This window comes from Mobula hypostoma, chromosome 11, assembly GCF_963921235.1.
Source record: "Mobula hypostoma chromosome 11, sMobHyp1.1, whole genome shotgun sequence".
Taxonomy (NCBI): domain Eukaryota; kingdom Metazoa; phylum Chordata; class Chondrichthyes; order Myliobatiformes; family Myliobatidae; genus Mobula; species Mobula hypostoma.
Window position 1 is genome coordinate 43,195,499 of NC_086107.1, and position 18,091 is coordinate 43,213,589.

The window sequence follows — 18,091 nt, forward strand, 5'->3', positions numbered from 1 at the left end:
CAAATAATTCTAATGGTCCCTTGTTATTTTTGCAGTTGTACAAAAAGTGATCACTCTTATCACACAAAACTAGTAATTGTGAAAAAGCTTACCAACCATATTCCATCTTATTTTGATCATAATGCAGTCAAAAGGTATTCATGGTTGTTTCTAAAGGAAAACTTGAAACATTGTTAGGATCTTATAACCATTAAACATTTTTAGAAGTAACTAATGAAAAAATAAACTGAGAAGTATTTAATGCACTTGAACACATTTAAGCAATTCCAACAATTAAAGAATCCAGTAATACAGTCTAACCTTGTCCCATTTCCTAGTCCTGTGCAGACAATTTTGACTATTGTAAGTTGTCCCTGCCCTGGTTCGAATCAACCACAACTTGCTTTGCTTTGCTTTTCTTCTTTGAGAAGCAGGAAAACTGCTTCCATCTCACTTGCCTGCATAAGTAATACCACATCAAGAATGTTACACTCATAAATTCAAAAAGATTATTTTGTTTACCCTTATGTTAATATGCGTGTATGTGTACTTTTATTTGAGGAAGATATGTAGCCTTCTTTTGAATAAATGATGTAAATCAATCCACATTGGTGCCTGATTCTTTTCACCCCACATCGTATCTGTTTATATCATATTCTACTTCAGTGAACACACTGAATTGAATATATTGAGTCCTGATGAAGGGACTTGCTTTGCTGTTTACTCTTTTCCATAGATGCTGTCTGATCTGCTGAGTCCCTCCAGCATTTTGTGTGTGTTGCTTTGATTCAGTGAAATTGCTTTTATATTTTTATTACTGCAAAATCATTCAAATATATTTGATTGAATATGAGCTATTTGGTTTCTGAAAAATCTGATTGCTGTTTCTAGGGTCTTTTTCCTTTGGGTTTATTTTCAAACCTGATATTGACCCATGGGGTATTGATAGTTTCATATCATTTACTTATTAATTAACTAGAATGGGATTTTCTGATATGTTGCCAACATTCTGAGACGTGATACTTTTAAACTATTGAGTTAGGGTTAGCTAATGATGCAAGCTGAATCACCTGCTGCTTAACATCTGTAAGACAAAAGAGATGGTGATGGACTTTAGGAAGACTAAGCCTGCACTGTTCCCTGTTACTGTTGGGCTTCTTTGGCGTATGCACGCCTCTCCTTCACATGTTCTGCTAGTCTGTTGTCACCAGTACAATCTTCTATGCGGTGGTGTGCTGGGGCAATGGCATCAACATGGCTGATGCCAACAGGCTTAATAAACTGATTAGAAATGCTAGCTCTGTTATAGGAGTCAAAGTAGACACAGGAGGTTATGCTAGAACAAAGGACCCTCTGGAAAATCCCGGTAATTCTGGACAATGTTTCTCACCCTCTGCATGCCACCTTGGCTGGACAGAGGAGCACTCATAGTAACAGACTAAGACAACTGCACTACTCCAATGAGCGCTATATGAGGTCATTCTTACTTTCGGCCATTTGGCTCTATAATGAGTCAACCTATAGCCAGGGAAGTGATGACCCCCCCTCCTGTTAGACTGTTTGTTGTAACTTATTTTTTGTTCTTTCTTACTTCTCTTCTAATATTTGTATATCTGTGCACTTGTAATGCTGTTGTGACACTGTAAATTCCTTTGTAATCAATAAAGTATCTATCTATCTATCTATTTTAATATCATTTGTAGTTTCAAATTGCTCTTTTTGGGTGCAAGCTGACCATAATCATAATAGTACTAACATATAATTTATAATAATTAATACACTAGTTGCAAAATAGAAGTATCACTCCATTGAATATATCTGAGGAAAATTAACTGCAATAAGTATATATTTGGAATACAGCAAATTATGAAAGTTATGGTTTCTGCCAATGAATCAACTCACAGAAAATGGGTGGGCTCACACCCTGGAATGGATGAAAAAAGACTTGACTGATTTATTGATAGCTCTAGTTGGACAGAGATGAGGATTACAAATGGTGGTACCAGTCAATACCAATGTCAGGAGTGAGTGAGTGAGTGAGTGTGCACTCACGTGTGTGTGTGTGTGTGTGTGTGTGTGTGTGTGTGTGTGTGTGAGTGAGTGAGTGAGTGTGTGCGTGTGTGTGTGTGTGTGTGTGTGTGTGTGTGTGAGAGAGAGAGAATGCGAATGAATAATCAATTGAAAACATCATTAACAAGCAACCACCAGCCTTCAGCTAGGGTTATTGTTTCATTTCATGACATTAGAGTACCCCAGTATATCTTCAGAAGAGACAGAAAGCTGAATATGAGAAAATTAATACATGTACTGTAATACTATTCTGTATTTTGACTGATTGGGACTGCAAGTGTTTTAACTCTTTTTATAATGGTATTCCTCTTGTAGGTGGATGGTGTGTTGTGCTTGGCTGACCTTTTGACTAATGAATCAAATCCTGAAGCTACCCGTGCTGAAGCTGCTACTGTGGTATCACAGATTACATCTCCCCATCTCACCTTCACACAGCACCTCGGCAGCTTCTTGGAAAACATGGAGGACATAGTAACGGCACTTATCAGTAAGTATCTTTCAGGCACAGATTGATCAACGGGAAGCTGATCTCAGAGGTCAAATTTTACTCTTTATAGTCTTTAGGTGACACAGGACTAAAGATTTCTTTGCTCCCTGAGAAACCCATAATATGTTGTCACTTGGAGCAACAGAAGCTGTTTGGTATTGGCTTCTTTCTCCTTTTTTTTCAGTCCTGATAAAGGGTCTCGGCCCAAAACATTGAATTTTTATTCCTCTCCTTAGATGCTGCCTGTTCTGTTGTGTTCCACCAGCATTTTGTGTGTGTTACTTGGTATTGGACTAGTTGCTGGAACCTTTAGTGGAAATGGATGCCCTATTAACCACATTTGAGAGCATTCCATCATTGCAGAGGAAGTGTGTGGAATGTGGCATCTGAGGCTGGGGTAGTATCTTTGGCAGAGAAAGAGAGGACCAGTAATTACAAACCCAATCAGAACTTTCACCTTCGGGAGATTGGTGATGACTAGGTAGATATTAATTGAATCAATAGTGTTTTGACAATGGTGAAGTTTAAACGGGGCTTCATTTGGGGGTCAGGGGTTGACTGGGGTTGTGAGGTGAGGGGGTGCCTGGATAAGATATATCGATGAGAAACTTGATTTCTTCAGATTATGAAGAGATGACAGACAGGAGGATGAGTTATTAGTTAAGTGGTAGCTGGCCTGAAGTAGCATTCCTAAAGAAGTTTTTGTCTTGGCAGTGACTAGCAATAATTGCATCTGGAATTGCATGGATTTATTTTGCTAGCATCATATACAAACAAACACTGTGTCAATCTCTCTAGGAAATGGTAATCATATACAAACAAACACTGTGTCAATCTCTCTAGGAAATGGTAATCAGTGCTGAGAACTTGTTCCCAATAAAGCTCAAGTAGTACAAACTTGTTTTAGAAACATACGCACTTTTTCAAAGTTCATGACTATTTAATGGTGCTAAAGTTTTGCCAGTTCTTGGCCTTTACTTGTTTTCAATGTGATTTCCAACAATCATACTTGATGCATTTTGGATATTTTCAGAGTTCTAAGCATAACAATGGGCTAAATAATTAACAATTAAAATAACTATTTCAATTGTGCAAAAGCAGTGACATTTTCCATCGCATGCTCTGGCAGCACCTAAATAGGAAAATACACCTCTGATAAATGCTACTTCATCAGTAATGAGGAATTTATAAAAGTGTAGACTTTTAAAAATAGCAGAATCTTATTTAGATTATGGAGTGTTACGATAAGTGTTAAAAGGTTGGTCCTCACCATATAAATGGTTGTTTTATCCGATCCCATATGTTTCTATATCTCTTCATAAATATTTTATTCCCAGTCTTCCCATCTCCTTTGATAACTATATATTTGTCATCGTAATGAATGGGCCTTGATGCACTGTTCACCCACAGTCTCAGCTCAAATTCAACAGTATGATTTAGAGTCCCATTCAGAACATCTGACGGGATGCCCTGATATTTGAATAAATATAAATACCTTGTCAGGCTGATTGACAGTCATGCAGAATGTGCTAGCAAGCACTTATGAGGAGGAAAATTCAGTCTGGGCTTACGAACACTAAATATGAGGGATATGGCACCTAATTAGACTCAAGGGTAAAAAGATAATGTGATGTTTAAACCAACAAAAAGGTGAGAGTAACGACCTTCAGTTAGGCTAATGTTGGTGAAAAAGGAATCTCGTGGATGTGTAAAGCAGGATCTTGAGAGGAATTAATAAATCAGCGTGGATTTGTTAAGTGGAGGTAATTTTGTAATTGGTTTATTAACATCACTTGCACTGAGATATAACGGATAAATTTGGTTTACAGGCCATCCATATAGATCATTCCAACACTTAAGTACATTGAATAATAGAATGCAGAAAATATTATTACAGTTATTGTCACAGAGAATGTTGACTGCAGGAAGACAAGAAAGGTTCAAGTGCCATGATAAGGTAGACTGAGAGATCAAAAGTTCATCATGTTTCCGTTAGGATGGCAGCACGCTTAGATGGAGCAGCCTCTCTGGGTCCAAACAAAGGAGTGATTTTTCGTCCTTTATGACTTTTTCACAAACGAAGATGTTTTTGTTATGGTTTTAACACCCTGTGAAACATTGGTAATGTAGAATACTATGAGTTCGATTCATTGGTTCATTAGAGAGACTGACAGCGGGGGAGCTCTGCTGCCCTTGGTTGTCGTGTGGACAAGGCCCTCATGCCCTTATCTGTTACGACTGTCGGGGAAGGAGACAGCAGAGCTGGCTGTGTGCAGCTGGATTCTATACTAGGTTGGTGGCTGGGCCCTCCCGTAGGTACTGCCTCCAGTGTTCGCTTGATGGAAGATGAGCTGGATAGTGTTTTTCCAGTGACTTGCGTGAGATGAGGAACTGCTGTGGGCTTGTTCTTGCAGAAACATGGCTCCAGGACATCCATGCCCCTTCAATCTACAGGCCAGGCCACTCAGAGGCTTGGGTTATATTATTTTTTTTGTAACTATATTTTTCTACTATCATTTATGTGCAGTGTGCTGTGTGTGACTGTCAGTTCTACAGTACTGACAGATACTGAGACATATATATATATATATATGTCTCAGACACACACACACACACACACACACACACACACACACACACACACGCACATATATATTTATATAGCTAGAGTGCCTAAGACTTTTGCAACTACCATATTTGTCAACATGGAGTGGAAAACGAGTTTGTAAATCTGGTGGGAGCAAAACCTGTAGGGAATGGTGGGAGGGGTGTGGATCAGGTGGCAGAGAAAGAGTGCCAGCGGCGGAAGGGGAAGTGGGGGGGTGATGATGTGGGTGCAGACACACTCAGCCCTGAGACTCCAGGCAAGGTACTGTAATTTGATTCCAAATAATTGGTTTATTGATCATTGCAGACTGTCTCTCTGGTGCTTCCTGATCCCTCCCTTCTCCCTTCCCCTTTTTCCAACCCTTCCCTTCTCCCTGCCCCATTCCCACTCTCAGTCCACAATAGAGACCTATATCGGAATCAGGTTTATCATCACTCACAAATGTCATGATTTTTTTTGTAGCAGCAGTACAATGCAATACATAAAATAAGTCCCATTCAAAAGTCTTAGACTCCCTGGCTATATACACTGTATGTGCCTAAGACTTTTGAACAGCCCTGTAAGTTTTGCACCTTCGCCCCAGAGGAACACTAACATTTGGATGTACAGTATTCATGTGCATGGTTGAACGACAATGAAATTTGAGCTTGAACTTGAATCATATAAGAGGTCATTCAACAGTTTTATAACAGTGGGATAGAGACTATCCTTAACCCAGGTGGTGCATGCTTTAATGCTTTCGAACCTTCTGGGAGGGGTGAGAAGAGAGAATGAATGGGGTGAGCAGGGTCTTTGATTATGCTGGCTGCTTTTCAAGTTTGATTCTATTGTCAACTCACTGTACATACATAGAACTAAATGAAACAGCATTCCTACGGACCATGGTTTACCCAAAATGCATATGTCATGCACAGCACATAAAGCAAATTATTACCGCAAATAATTTAATAAAATATAATTTAAAATGCATATGAAGTGCACAGTATGCAGTACAGTAAACAGCTCACTGTCCTAGTGACAAGACCTCGGAGATCACAGCCTGAGAGAAGAAGCTGTTACCTAGTGCTGATGTTTCTCTACTTCTTTTCTGATGCTACTGGGTCAAAGAGATTATGGGATGGATGGTATGGATCCTCAGCAATGCTTTGGAGACTTTATACCGCACTTCCAGTAAATGTCACAAATGTGGTGAGGGAGATCCTAGTGATTCTCTCAGCAGTTTTTACGGTCCTCTGTAGGGTCTGGCAGTCTGACACCGTGCAGCTTCCTTACCACACGATGACGCAGTCAGACAGAAAACTCTCGATGGTGCTCTGTGCAGAAAGTTGTTGGAAAGGGACAGGGAGCCTTGCATGCCGCAATCCCCTCAGAAACTGTAAACGCTGCTGTGCCTTCGTGTCTACTCACTGTCCATTACCCCGCTGGTTTTTAGCGCAGCAATGAAGGTCTTCCATCTCTGGCACTGTTCAGGGCTTTCTTCATCGTGTCAGTGGCACGGTTTTCACTACTGTCAGTCATGCAAGTTCCAGGTGGGTACTCAGGAATACTATCATACTCAGATGTAGAAGAATTCTTCATTGCTGTTTCCATAACAGTTTGGTTTTACCAGTCAGGGTTGTTAGCCCCGAACTGAACCCCCAAACCTGAGGGATGGGAGGAACACTCTTCATCTGGCCTCTACCCTTTGACCTGTTCGGCACGGGTGGCCCTACCAAGAGCCAAAACATAAAGCCCTGACTCCAACCAGCGTAGCTCTCTGGGTTATTGAGGCACACGAGCCTCCAAACCACAAGGTTGTATACCCTTAGAGGGGGTCCAGGTTGGATCATTCATTATGTGCACACTAAGAAACTTGGTGTGCTTCACTCTCTTTACGCAGAGCTATTGATATTCAGTGGATCGTGCTGTCCTGAAGTCAACAATCATCTCCTTTGTTGTGTCCATGTTGAGACTCAGGTTGTTGTTCTCACACCATTTGACAAGCCTCTCCGTATGCCTACTCATTATTGCCAATGAGGTCAACTGTGGTTATTGTTGTATCATCAGTGAACTTAATGATATGGATTGAGCTGTATCTAGCAGTGCAGTCGTGTGTCAGCAATGTGAACAGTAGTGGACTGACGACATAGCCCTGGAGGCATGATGGAGATTGAAATGTTACTGCCAACTTCGACTGATTGGGGCCTTTCCATCAAGAAGTCCAGAGGGGGGTGTTGAGTCTCAACAAGGACAGTTTGCCCACCAGCCTTCTCCAAGACAGTAGGAAGTATAGAGAGAGAAAAAAGAGAGGAAGTGTTTTCCTGATGGACTGAGCTGTGTCCACAATTTTCTTGAGTTCTTAGGCGTAGCAATTGCCATACTGAGCTACATCCAGAGGGGACGTTTTCTATGGCACATTTGTGAGGCAAAGGGAACATGTCAAATTTCTTTAGCTTTCTGAGAAAATAGAGATGGGGGGTGAGCTTTCCTGTCCATAATGTCTAAGTGATTGGACGGGCCAAGTTGATGGTGATGTTTGGATCTTGAAGCTTTCAACCATCTCCACTTCATCACCATTGATGCATATAGAGGCATGCACTCCACCCAGCATCCTGAAGTCAAAGAACAGCTCTTTTGTTTGCTGACATTCAGAGAAAGGATGTTGTTTTGATACTATGCCGCTGGGCTATCTATCTCCTTCCTGTATTCTGTCTTGTTGTCGATTGAGATCTGGCCTGCTATAGTTGTGTCATTGGTGAACTGATAGATTGAGTTCCAGCAGAATCATGTCACACTGCCGGGGGAATAAAGTAGGAGGCTGCGGACTCGGCGTTGGGGGGTACCAGTGTTGAGGACAGTGATGTCAGAGTTGCCTATCCTTTCTGTTTGCAGTCTGTTGGTCAGAAAGTCAAGGATCCATTTAATGAGCTGTAGGTCTAGGAGTTTGGAGATTAGTTAGAATCAGTATCAGGATCCGGTTTAATGTCGCTGGCATACAGTATGTCATGAAATTTGTTGATTTGTTGTTATGAACCCTTCAGACCAGCAGGGGGCGCTGGATAGCAGCAAGTCTCGATGCACCTGAATGTCATATATTTGAGTTTATTAGAGTTGTTTAATGACTACTTTTATCATTAAGATGCCACTATGTTTTCTCTGATGCTCGTTATGTGAATACAGTTTCCTTATGCTTCCCATTCATAAGTGATTAGTTTTTGATTTTGACCCCATGTGTTTCTTATGTTTTATGTTCTATTTAAGATATTCTGGACTGGCATTCATCACTGAGTCCTGTATTTGTGTTCTGTGTGAACTACCATCATCTGTGTTCTTGAGTAAGTGAGCTCTTAGTTTGATTCTTCCCTGTGTTATTCTCCAAAACCATATTCAAGTTTGCTGATGACACCACTGTTGTGAGCTGTTTCACAGGTGGTGCTGAATCAGCATACAGGAGGGAGACTGAAAATTTAGCTGAGTGGTGTCATAACAACAACCACTCATTCAATGTCAGCAAGACCAAGGGAGTGATTGGAGACTTCAGGAGAGGGAAGTTAGATCCATGAGGGAGCCTTCATTGGAACATCAGAGGAGGAGAGGGTTAATAACTTTAAATTCCTGAGTATTACTATTTCAAGAACCTGTCCTGGACCAAACACATAAATGCAATTATGAAGAAAGCATGGCAGCGTCTCTACTTCCTTAGGCATCTGCAGAGATTCGGCATAGCATTAAAATCTTTGAAAAACTTCTATAGATGTGTAGTGCAGAGCATATTGACTGGCTGCTTCACGGCCTGGTATGGATACACCAATGCCCTTGACCAGAAAATCCTTCAAAAGGTAATAGGTTCAGCCCAGTACATTATTAATAAAGCCTCCTTAACCATTGAGCATGTCTACATGAAATATCGTCGTAGGAAAGAAGCATCCATCCTCAAAGACCCACCCAGGCCATGCTTTTTTCTTGCTGATGCAATCAGATAGTAGGTACAAGAGCCTCAGGACTTGCAGAACCAGGTTAAAAGGCAGTAACTGCCCCTCAACCATTAGGTCCTTGAACAAAAGGGGATAACTACACTCCCGCCCATCCATTGAGATGTCCTCACAACCAATGATCTCACTTTAAGGACTCCATATCTTGTTATTTCATGTTCTCATTATTTATTGCTACTTATTTATATCTACATTTGCACAGCTTGTTGTCTTCTGCACTCTGGTTGATCTTTCATTGATCCTGTTACATTTACTATTCTATAGATTTGCTGAGTATGCCCACAGGAAAAAGAATCTCAGGTTGTATATGGTGACGTATAGTGATAATAAAATTAATTTTGAACTTTGAACTTTTAACTTTTGAATAAATTTTCATCATTGATTTCAACTAATGGGTCCCGAGTTTAGTCTGCAACTAGGTCTGCTCGTCTGAAGGTAGTTACATTAGTGGCAGCAGTACATTACTGTGGGAAGGGATAGAATGGAATCGCGGTATGAGGACATGAGTTCAGGAGCAGGCAGACAATGGGCCTACCGGACAATCAGGTTTGAGGATCATAGGTAGGAGGTAGAATCAAACAGTGTGGGATAAGGAAACTTTGAATTTGGTGACAGTGGATGGGAGTTCTCCAGAGTTGATGAGGTCCCTTCCCACCTACATCCGCAACACTTCTCATGCTCTCGATCTCCTCAGTAACTTTTAATTCCCTGTTGCTGTGTGCTTCATTTTCTCCATGTATGTTCAGCCTCTATTCTCTTCTATCTTCCATCAAGAAGGTCTCAAAGCTCTACACTTCTTTCCTAACAAAAGAACCAACCAATTTCCCTCCACCACCACCCTCCTTCATCCGGCAGAACTGATCCTTACCCTCAACAGTTTTTCCTTCAGCTCCTCCCATCTTACCCAGACTCAAAGTGTAGCCTTAGGCATCTGTGTGGGCCCCAGCTATGCCTGCTTCTTTGTTGGCTACGTAGAACAATCCATGTTTGAAGCCTGCCCCAGTAATACACCCCAACCCTTCCTCCACTACATTGATGACTGCATGAGTGTTGCTTCATGCACCTATGTCAATTTCACCAACTTTGCCTCCAGCTTCGCCCTGCCCTTAAATTCACCTGGTCCGTTTCTGACACTTCCCTCCCCTTTCTCGATTTCTCTGTCTTAATTTCTGGTGACAAGCTGTTAATGGACACATTTTATAGACCTACCAATGCCCATGAGTATCTTGTAAAAATGCTATTCCCTTTTCTCAGTTCCTTTGCTCCGCCGCATCTGTTCCCAGGATGTTGCTTTCTTTTCCAGGCCATCAGAGATGTTTTTCTTCTTCAAAGACTGAGGTTTCTCTTCCTCCACTATTGATGCTGTCCTCAATTGCTTCTCCTCCATTTCCTGAACATCCGCGCTCACCCATCTTCCCGCCACCTTAACAGTGTTAGAGTTCCTTTGGTCCTAACCTACTACCCCATGAGCCTCTGCATCTATCACATCATCCTCCGCAACTTCCACCATCTCCTAACACAAAACATTTCTTTATCTTCTCCTTCTGCTTTCCTCAGTGATCGCTCCCTCTGCGATTTTCTCATCCATTCATCCCTCCCTACTAATCTCCAAATAGTACTGTAATCAGCCTAAGTGCTACACCTGCTCATTCACCTCCTCCTCACCACCTTTCAGGGTCCCAAACAGTCCATCCAGGTGAGACAACACTTTCCCTGTGAATCTGCCGGGGTGGTCTATTGTGTCCAGTGCTCCTGATGTGGCTTTCTCTACACTGGTGAGACCTGTTGTAAATCTCTTCCATTCCATCCACCAAAAGTGGAACTTCCAATTCTTATTCCTATTCCAAGATGAGGTCATGTTCAGGTTGGAGGAACAGCACCTTATATTCATTCTGTCTGGCTAGCCTCCAACCTGATGGCATGAATATCATTTTCTATTTCTGCTATTTTTCCCTCCCCCTCCTCTCTTCTTCTATTCCCCACTCTGGCATTTTATATTTTCTCACCTGCTTACCACTTCTACCCTGGGTCCCCACCTCCTTCCCTTTCTCTGGTGGTCCACTCTCCTCTCCTATCAGATTCCTTAATCTCCAGCCCTCACCTATCACCTTCTAGCTAGCCTCCTTCCCCTCCTCTCACCTTTTCTATTCTGGCATCCTCCCCCTTCCTTTTTAGTCCTGCAGAAGGGTCTTGGCCTGAAACATCAACTGTTTATTAATTTCTGTAGATGACGCCTGACCTTCTGAGTTGCTCCAGCATTTTGTGTGTGTTGCTTTGGATTTCCAGCATCTGTAGACTTTCTCACGTTTAAGTATTCAATACTGGTGTCTGTCCCAAAGGCCTATGAGTACGAACTGCAGACACCAAACTCTATCCCTTTTGTAACAGTGTTGAGGGAAGTCTCCATAAATATACTGCTAGCAAGAAAGAGAGGTGACAAAACAGATCTTTCCTGAACTGAGTTGTGAGTGTCATGGATACACCTTTAACGATGTGCTAATAGCAGAAACATTCATCTCCTTTCCCAACGTGGTTTTAATGGGGCAGAATCAGAATGATTGGGTTCACTAGCCACATAATAGTCATTGAAAGTTAAATTGTGTACTGGTTTTAATTCCTGGAGACTGGTTCCCTATTTAGTTAATCCATAATTATGCCATCATAACTCCAAATTGATCCTGAACAGGATTACGTAGCACGCGGTAAGATACCAAGGAGTGTGGAGAAACAGAAAATGCTGAAACACTCAGCAGGCCAAGCTGCATCTGTGGAAGGAGAAACAGCACTGATGTTACAAGTTGTCAGAACTGGCATAGAGAGAAACCAAGTTAATTAGAAGTTGCAGGGAGGAAATAGGACATGCTGGAAATATGCAGCAGGTCAGATAACGAGCTCCTTTCATTGGGGGAACAGAAGGTGCATGTGTTCTGTGTCCATGGGATCCTGGAAGTCATGGACAGTGGTTAAGAAGGCATAGGGATATTTTCATTATTCAGACAGGGCTCAGAATAGAAGAACCAGGAAGACCTGCTAACATTGAAGAAGATATTTGTCAGACCTGAGGTACGGCTGTACACCTGTGATCAAGACAATACAGGTAGGATGCGATAGATCAAGGGAGGGCACAAAGGAAATTCCAAAGATCTCCTTAGTGCTCGAAATTTAAAGCTAAGAGGAAAGATTGACTAGGCCAGAGCATTTTTGAGGGAGGCTGTGGGGGAGGAACATTGGGGGGCTGAAAGGTGTTCTAAAGAGATGTCCTTCTATTCTGGAGCTACGCTGCCTGGTCCTAGAGTCTCCAACTATTGGAAACATCCTTTCCATCTCCACTATTTCTCAGCCTTTCAGTATTCAATAGGCTTCAAAGCAATCCCCGGTCATTCTTCTAAACTCCAGCGAGTACAGGCCCAGAGCAGTCAAAAGCTTCTCATATGTTAATCTTTTCATTCCATAGATGATTCTTGTAAACCTCCTCCAGACCCTCTTCAATGCCACCACATCTTTTCTTAGAGAAGGGCCCAAAACTGCTCACAATACTCTAAACGTTCTCTGACCAATACCTTATAAAGTCTCAGCATTACTTCTTGCTTTTATATTACAGTCCTCTTGAAATGAAAGCTATCATTGCACTTGCCTTCCTTACTGTAACACAACCTGAAATTTAACCTTCAGGCATTCCAAGTCCCTTTGTACCTCTGATTTCTGAATTTATTCCCCATTTAGAAAATAGTCTATGCCAATTGTGGACTAGTTATGGACACAATGCCAACCCCTGTGGAATACCACTAGACACCAGCAGCAAACCAGAAGAGACTATTTCCACTCATTACCTTTAGCCATTTGGCCATGCTAGTATCTTTCCTGTAGTACCATGGGCTCTTATCTTGTTTAGCAGCCTTATGCTTGGCATCCTGTCAAAGGTAAACAACATCCACTGATTCCGTTTTGTCCTTCTGTCTATCAGTTCCTCAAAGAACTCCAAATTAGTTGGGTAAGGTTCTCCCTTAAGGGTATTATGTGGCTTCAACCTATTTTTATTGTGTGCCTCCTAGTGCTCCAAAATGTCATCCTTAATAATGAACCCCACCATTTTCCCAACCACTGCAGCCAGATTAAATGGTTTATAATTTTCTGTGTTACGTCTCCCTCCCTTCTTAAAGAGTGGCATTTGTGATTTCCAGTCCTCCAGAAACATTGCGGAACTTAGTGATTCTTGAAAGATCACTACTAATGTCTCCATAATAGGTGGGCTGATTGATAAGTTCATGGCCTGAGGTAGAAGGAGTCAATTTTACAAAACCTAGCACATTTATTTTTCAACATAGTTCCCTCCTACATGTACACACTTAGTCCAACAGTCATGAAGCATAAGGATCCCTTCTTTGTAGAAGTGGTCCACAGCAGGGGTGATTGATAAGTTCGTGGCCTACAGTAGAAGGAAATGAGTTATTAACTTCAAACTTTCTGCATTATCACTTAAAGATTTGAACTGCATGTGCATGTAACGAGAGCATCTTGGACCTCCAGGTGGTCCACGGCAGAGGTGATTGATAAGTTCGTGGCCTAAGGTAGAAGGAGATGAGTTTATACGGCTCTCATTACATGCACGTGCAGTTCAACTCTGAGTGAAAATTCCATTAAGTTTGGAGTTAATAACTCATCTCCTTCTACCTTAGGCCACAAATATATCAATCACCCCTGCTGTAGACCACTTCTGGAGGTCCAAGACACCGGCTTCTACAAAGAAGGAATCTGTATGCTCCACGACCGCTGGACTAAGTGTGTAAATGTAGTAAAAATAAATGTGCCTAGGTTTTCTACCTTAGGCCACGAACTTATCAATCACTGCTTGTAATTTCAGCTACCTCTTTCAGAACCCTGCTTTGTAGACCATCTGGTCCAGGTAACTTAATTACATTCAGTCCTTTCAGATTTACAAGCCCTTTCTTCTTAGAAATAGCAACTGCACTCACTTCTGCCTGCCCCCCCTACCAACATTTTCGAATGTCTGGTACACTGGTGGTATCTTCTGTGGTGAAGATTGACACAAAATACTTCTTCAGTTCATCCACCATTGCTTTTTCCCTATTACTCCTCTCCAGCATCATTTTCCAGTGGTCCGATCTGCATTCTTGCCTCTCTTTTACTCTTTATTTATCTGAAAAAACATCATTTCTCGCCTTATTGCTTCATTCATGCCCTCTGTTGGTTTTTAAAAGCTTCCAAATCCTCTAGCTTCCCACTAATGTTTGCTATATTGTATACCCCCTCTTTTGCTTCTTTGTTATGTTTGACTTCTCTTGTCAGCCACAGTTGTCTCATCCTCTTGTTTAGAATGCTGCTTCTTCATTGGGATGAACTGATCCCGTGTCTTCTACATTGCTCCCAGAAACTCCAGCCGTTGATGCTCTACTGTCATCGCTGCTAGTGTCTTCTTCCAATCAACTTTGGCCATCTCCTCTTTTATGCCTCTCTGGTTGCCTTTTACTTCACTGTAATAATGACACATCCAATTTTAGCTTCTCCTTTTCAAGATGAATTCTATCATATTATGATCACGGCCTTCTAAAGATTATTTTACCTTAAGCTCCCTAATCAAATCCGATTCATTATCCACAACACCCAGTCCTGAATTGTCTTTTCCCTAATGGGCTCAACCACAAGCTACTCTAAAAATCTATCTTGTTGGTATTCTACACATTTCTTCTCTTGGGATCCAGCAGCAACCTGATTTTCGGAATGTAGCATCATATTAAAATCCCCCATGACCATTGTACCATTGTCCTTTTTACATGCCTTACCAATCTCCTGTTGTAACTTGTACCCCACATCCCCGATACAGTTTAGAGGCTTGCATAAAACTCCCATCAGGATCTTTTTACCCTTACAGTTTCTTAACTCTGCCCACAAGGATTCTATATCTTCTGATCCTATGTCACTTCTTTCCAAGTATTTGATTTCAGTTTTTACCAACACAGCCACACCACTCACTCTGCCCACTTGCCTGTCCTTTTGATATGATGTTTATCTTTGGAATCTAAGCTCCCAGCTGTGATCTTCTTTCAAGCACGGCTCTGTAATACCCACAACATCATTGCTGCCAATTTCTGAATGTGCTACAAGATCCTTTATCTTATTTTGTATATGCGTTCATTCAAATATAACACCTTCAGTCCTGTATTTACCACCTTTCTTTTTCAATTTTGTCTCCATGTTGCCTGAAGTTAAATTCTTACCCTTTCCCAAACTTTTTGTTTTATTTTTTATTCCTGTCTTTCTGTGATTGAATGGTGTAGAGAGAGTGCAAAGGAGGGAGTTAATATATTTGGCCAGGAACACTGGAGCAAGCTAATATTTGCACCATTACGAAGCTATGTTCTGAACATATGTTTGGTTCTTTTGCTCATTTGGAAGTGACATATGGCTTTGCATAAGCAAAGTTCTAAAGATAATTTCAATTACAAGCATGTCAGTTGAAGGGGCTGATGAAAGGTAGATTGGCATTAAACTGCATAGGTTTGTACAATCAAGTTGGGCAATTAAAAACTTTACTTCACTTGTCATCGTCTCCAGTAAAGTATGCACATCTGCCAGTGAGATGAGGACGTTAGGGTCGCTTGGATAGAGAAGCAGATTCAAAGGGGATGAAATACATAAATTAGGTTTCAAAAGGAGCCTGTTTTCATCAGCTTCAAATAAAAATGTTAATGTTATTCTGTACTCAGTGGACCAAATCCCATGTAAGCTGTACGGGAGGTTTGGTACTTGAAAGGTCACAAAGCAGAAGGTTCTTTATTGCACATCTTGCTGGCACACATGAAGAGGTAGGACTCAGGAATTTAATTTTAGCCTTCCAGTTTGCTGATCAGCGCTAACCCAATCTACCTTCATTTTGTAAATGTAGAGAGTCAGAAAGAGAGCACATCACTCAAAATACGAAATTGAATGATAACTTCTGGAGTTTTTACTGCAACTTAGCATGCATCATATGGGAAAATTAGAACCACAAACACTTGGGTGGCTTTAAATAGCTAAATAGCTTTTGGAGGAGGAAACTGAAAGAACACATGGAGTTGCTGTCTGAAGTAAGGGGCGATTTTTATTAAAAATTGGTGCACATCAGGAGAGCAGTCAAAGCTGATCTACCTGAGCATGAATTGGGTAGAGCTTTTGCATTCTCAGTTCATGAGATTACTAGTAAAACCACACTTTGCTAATAGAACGTTGGCTAGAGGAAGACTTAATTAAGTAATGGACTAGATCCTAATTACAGTGTAAAATGATCATCCACAAGTCTAACAATAATCCAATTTTCCCTTACAACAATGTTTGCACACTATAACATAATTAATGGACCCTTGGATGTCATCACTGATGCATTCCATGTCTCTACTTCTAGGCCTTATCTGTGGTTCCCTGTTTCCATATTAGCACAATCCACAGCCCTGTTTACTAGTTACTAGCCCTCGCTATTCTCTTCTGGTTTACAGGTGCAACAGACTGTCAAGAAGGCAATTGGAATGTTGGCCTTCATTGCTAGAGGGAAGAATTTAAGAGCAGGGAGGTTGTATTGCAAATGTACAGGCTGCTGGTGTGGCCACACCCGGAGTACTGCATGCAAATATGGTCTTCTTACTTGAGGAAGGATATACTGTCTTTGGAGGCGGTGTAGAGGAGGTTCACCAGGTTGATTCCAGAGATGAGGGGGTTGGACTATGAGGAGAGATTGAGTCACCTGGGACTGTACTCACTGGAATTCAGAAGAATGAGAGCAGATCTTATAGAAACATATAAAATTATGAAAGGGACAGATAAGATAGAGGCAGGAAAGTTGTTTCTTCTGGTAGGTGAGACTAGAACTTGGGGATATAGCCTCAAGATTCAGGGGAGTAGACTTAGGATGGAGATGAGGAGGAACTGCTTTTCCCAGAGAGTGGTGCATCTGTGGAATTCTCTGCCCAATGAAGCAATGGAGGCTACCTCAGTAAATCTATTTAAGACAAGTTTGGATAAATGTTTGCATAGCGGGTGAATTAAGGATTATGGGGAAAAGGCAGTTAGGTGGAGATGAGTCCATGTCTTATTGAATGGTAGAACAGGCTCCTATTTTTTATGTTCCCCTACAATACTACCCCTCTATGCCCTTTGCCTAAAATGATCAACAGGGCCTAGAGATTAGATCCCTAACAGTACCCTTGTTTGGTCTACTAAATGACAATCCCCTTAATGTTAATGCCTTACCTGATATTATAGTACCCACACTTAAATACTAATGGTCATTAAAACAATCATCTGTACAACAACCATAATGTGAGAGATAAGTCGAATCCAGGGATGGGTTTGTACATTCACACCCTAATTCTAAACACTGTCCCAAAAGGAGGGGTTCTCTAGAGCCACCTTGGCTCCACTCTCATGGTCAGTTATACTTTTCGACACTGCACCCCATTTGTTAATGACTTCCTATCCTCTCGGATGATCTTTCCCCAATCAGCAGTGTGGAATAGGTGGTAGTTCCAGTTCTGTGTCACTGCCATAAACAGTAAGCTCCAGCTCCAGCATCCTTACTGCAGTTGGCTTAGTCAAACTGCCCCACAGTCATTGGTTGAGATGTCACTGATTGCCACATTACAGCCAGTCTGTTTGCATTGCAATATCCCTTGTAATATGCCATTGCTAATGTTGTGATGCAGTAGATGTTGTTCACCAAAGTATACTTCAGAAAGGTTTCATTATTAACTGGAAATATGGACAGGGGGCAGTTACATTAAGAAAAAACACATTCTGTCAGGCTTCTTCACACAACCAGCTCTGGACATGCCAAATGATTCTCCCTTTGGTGACATTGCATCAAGTTTACTCCCCACTTGGACATGTGGAACTTGTTTGCGTAGGCTGGCAGATTGCCTGGAGCTATTCAAATTCCCTCATGGTATTTTCTGACATCATGAGAGTACGTCTGATTGTCACCATGTC

At 41.5% G+C, this 18,091-nt stretch overlaps 1 protein-coding gene across 2 annotated transcripts in view; it reads left to right on the plus strand.

Moving 5' to 3' along the window:
• LOC134354273 (protein inscuteable homolog) overlaps positions 1-18,091 on the plus strand; it is a 433,993-nt gene that overhangs the window by 337,981 nt on the left and 77,921 nt on the right. For both annotated transcript variants that reach the window (XM_063063187.1, XM_063063188.1), the window contains exon 8: positions 2,365-2,536. In XM_063063187.1, coding sequence (XP_062919257.1) covers positions 2,365-2,536 — 172 coding nt within the window. The remainder of the gene's footprint in view (positions 1-2,364; positions 2,537-18,091) is intronic.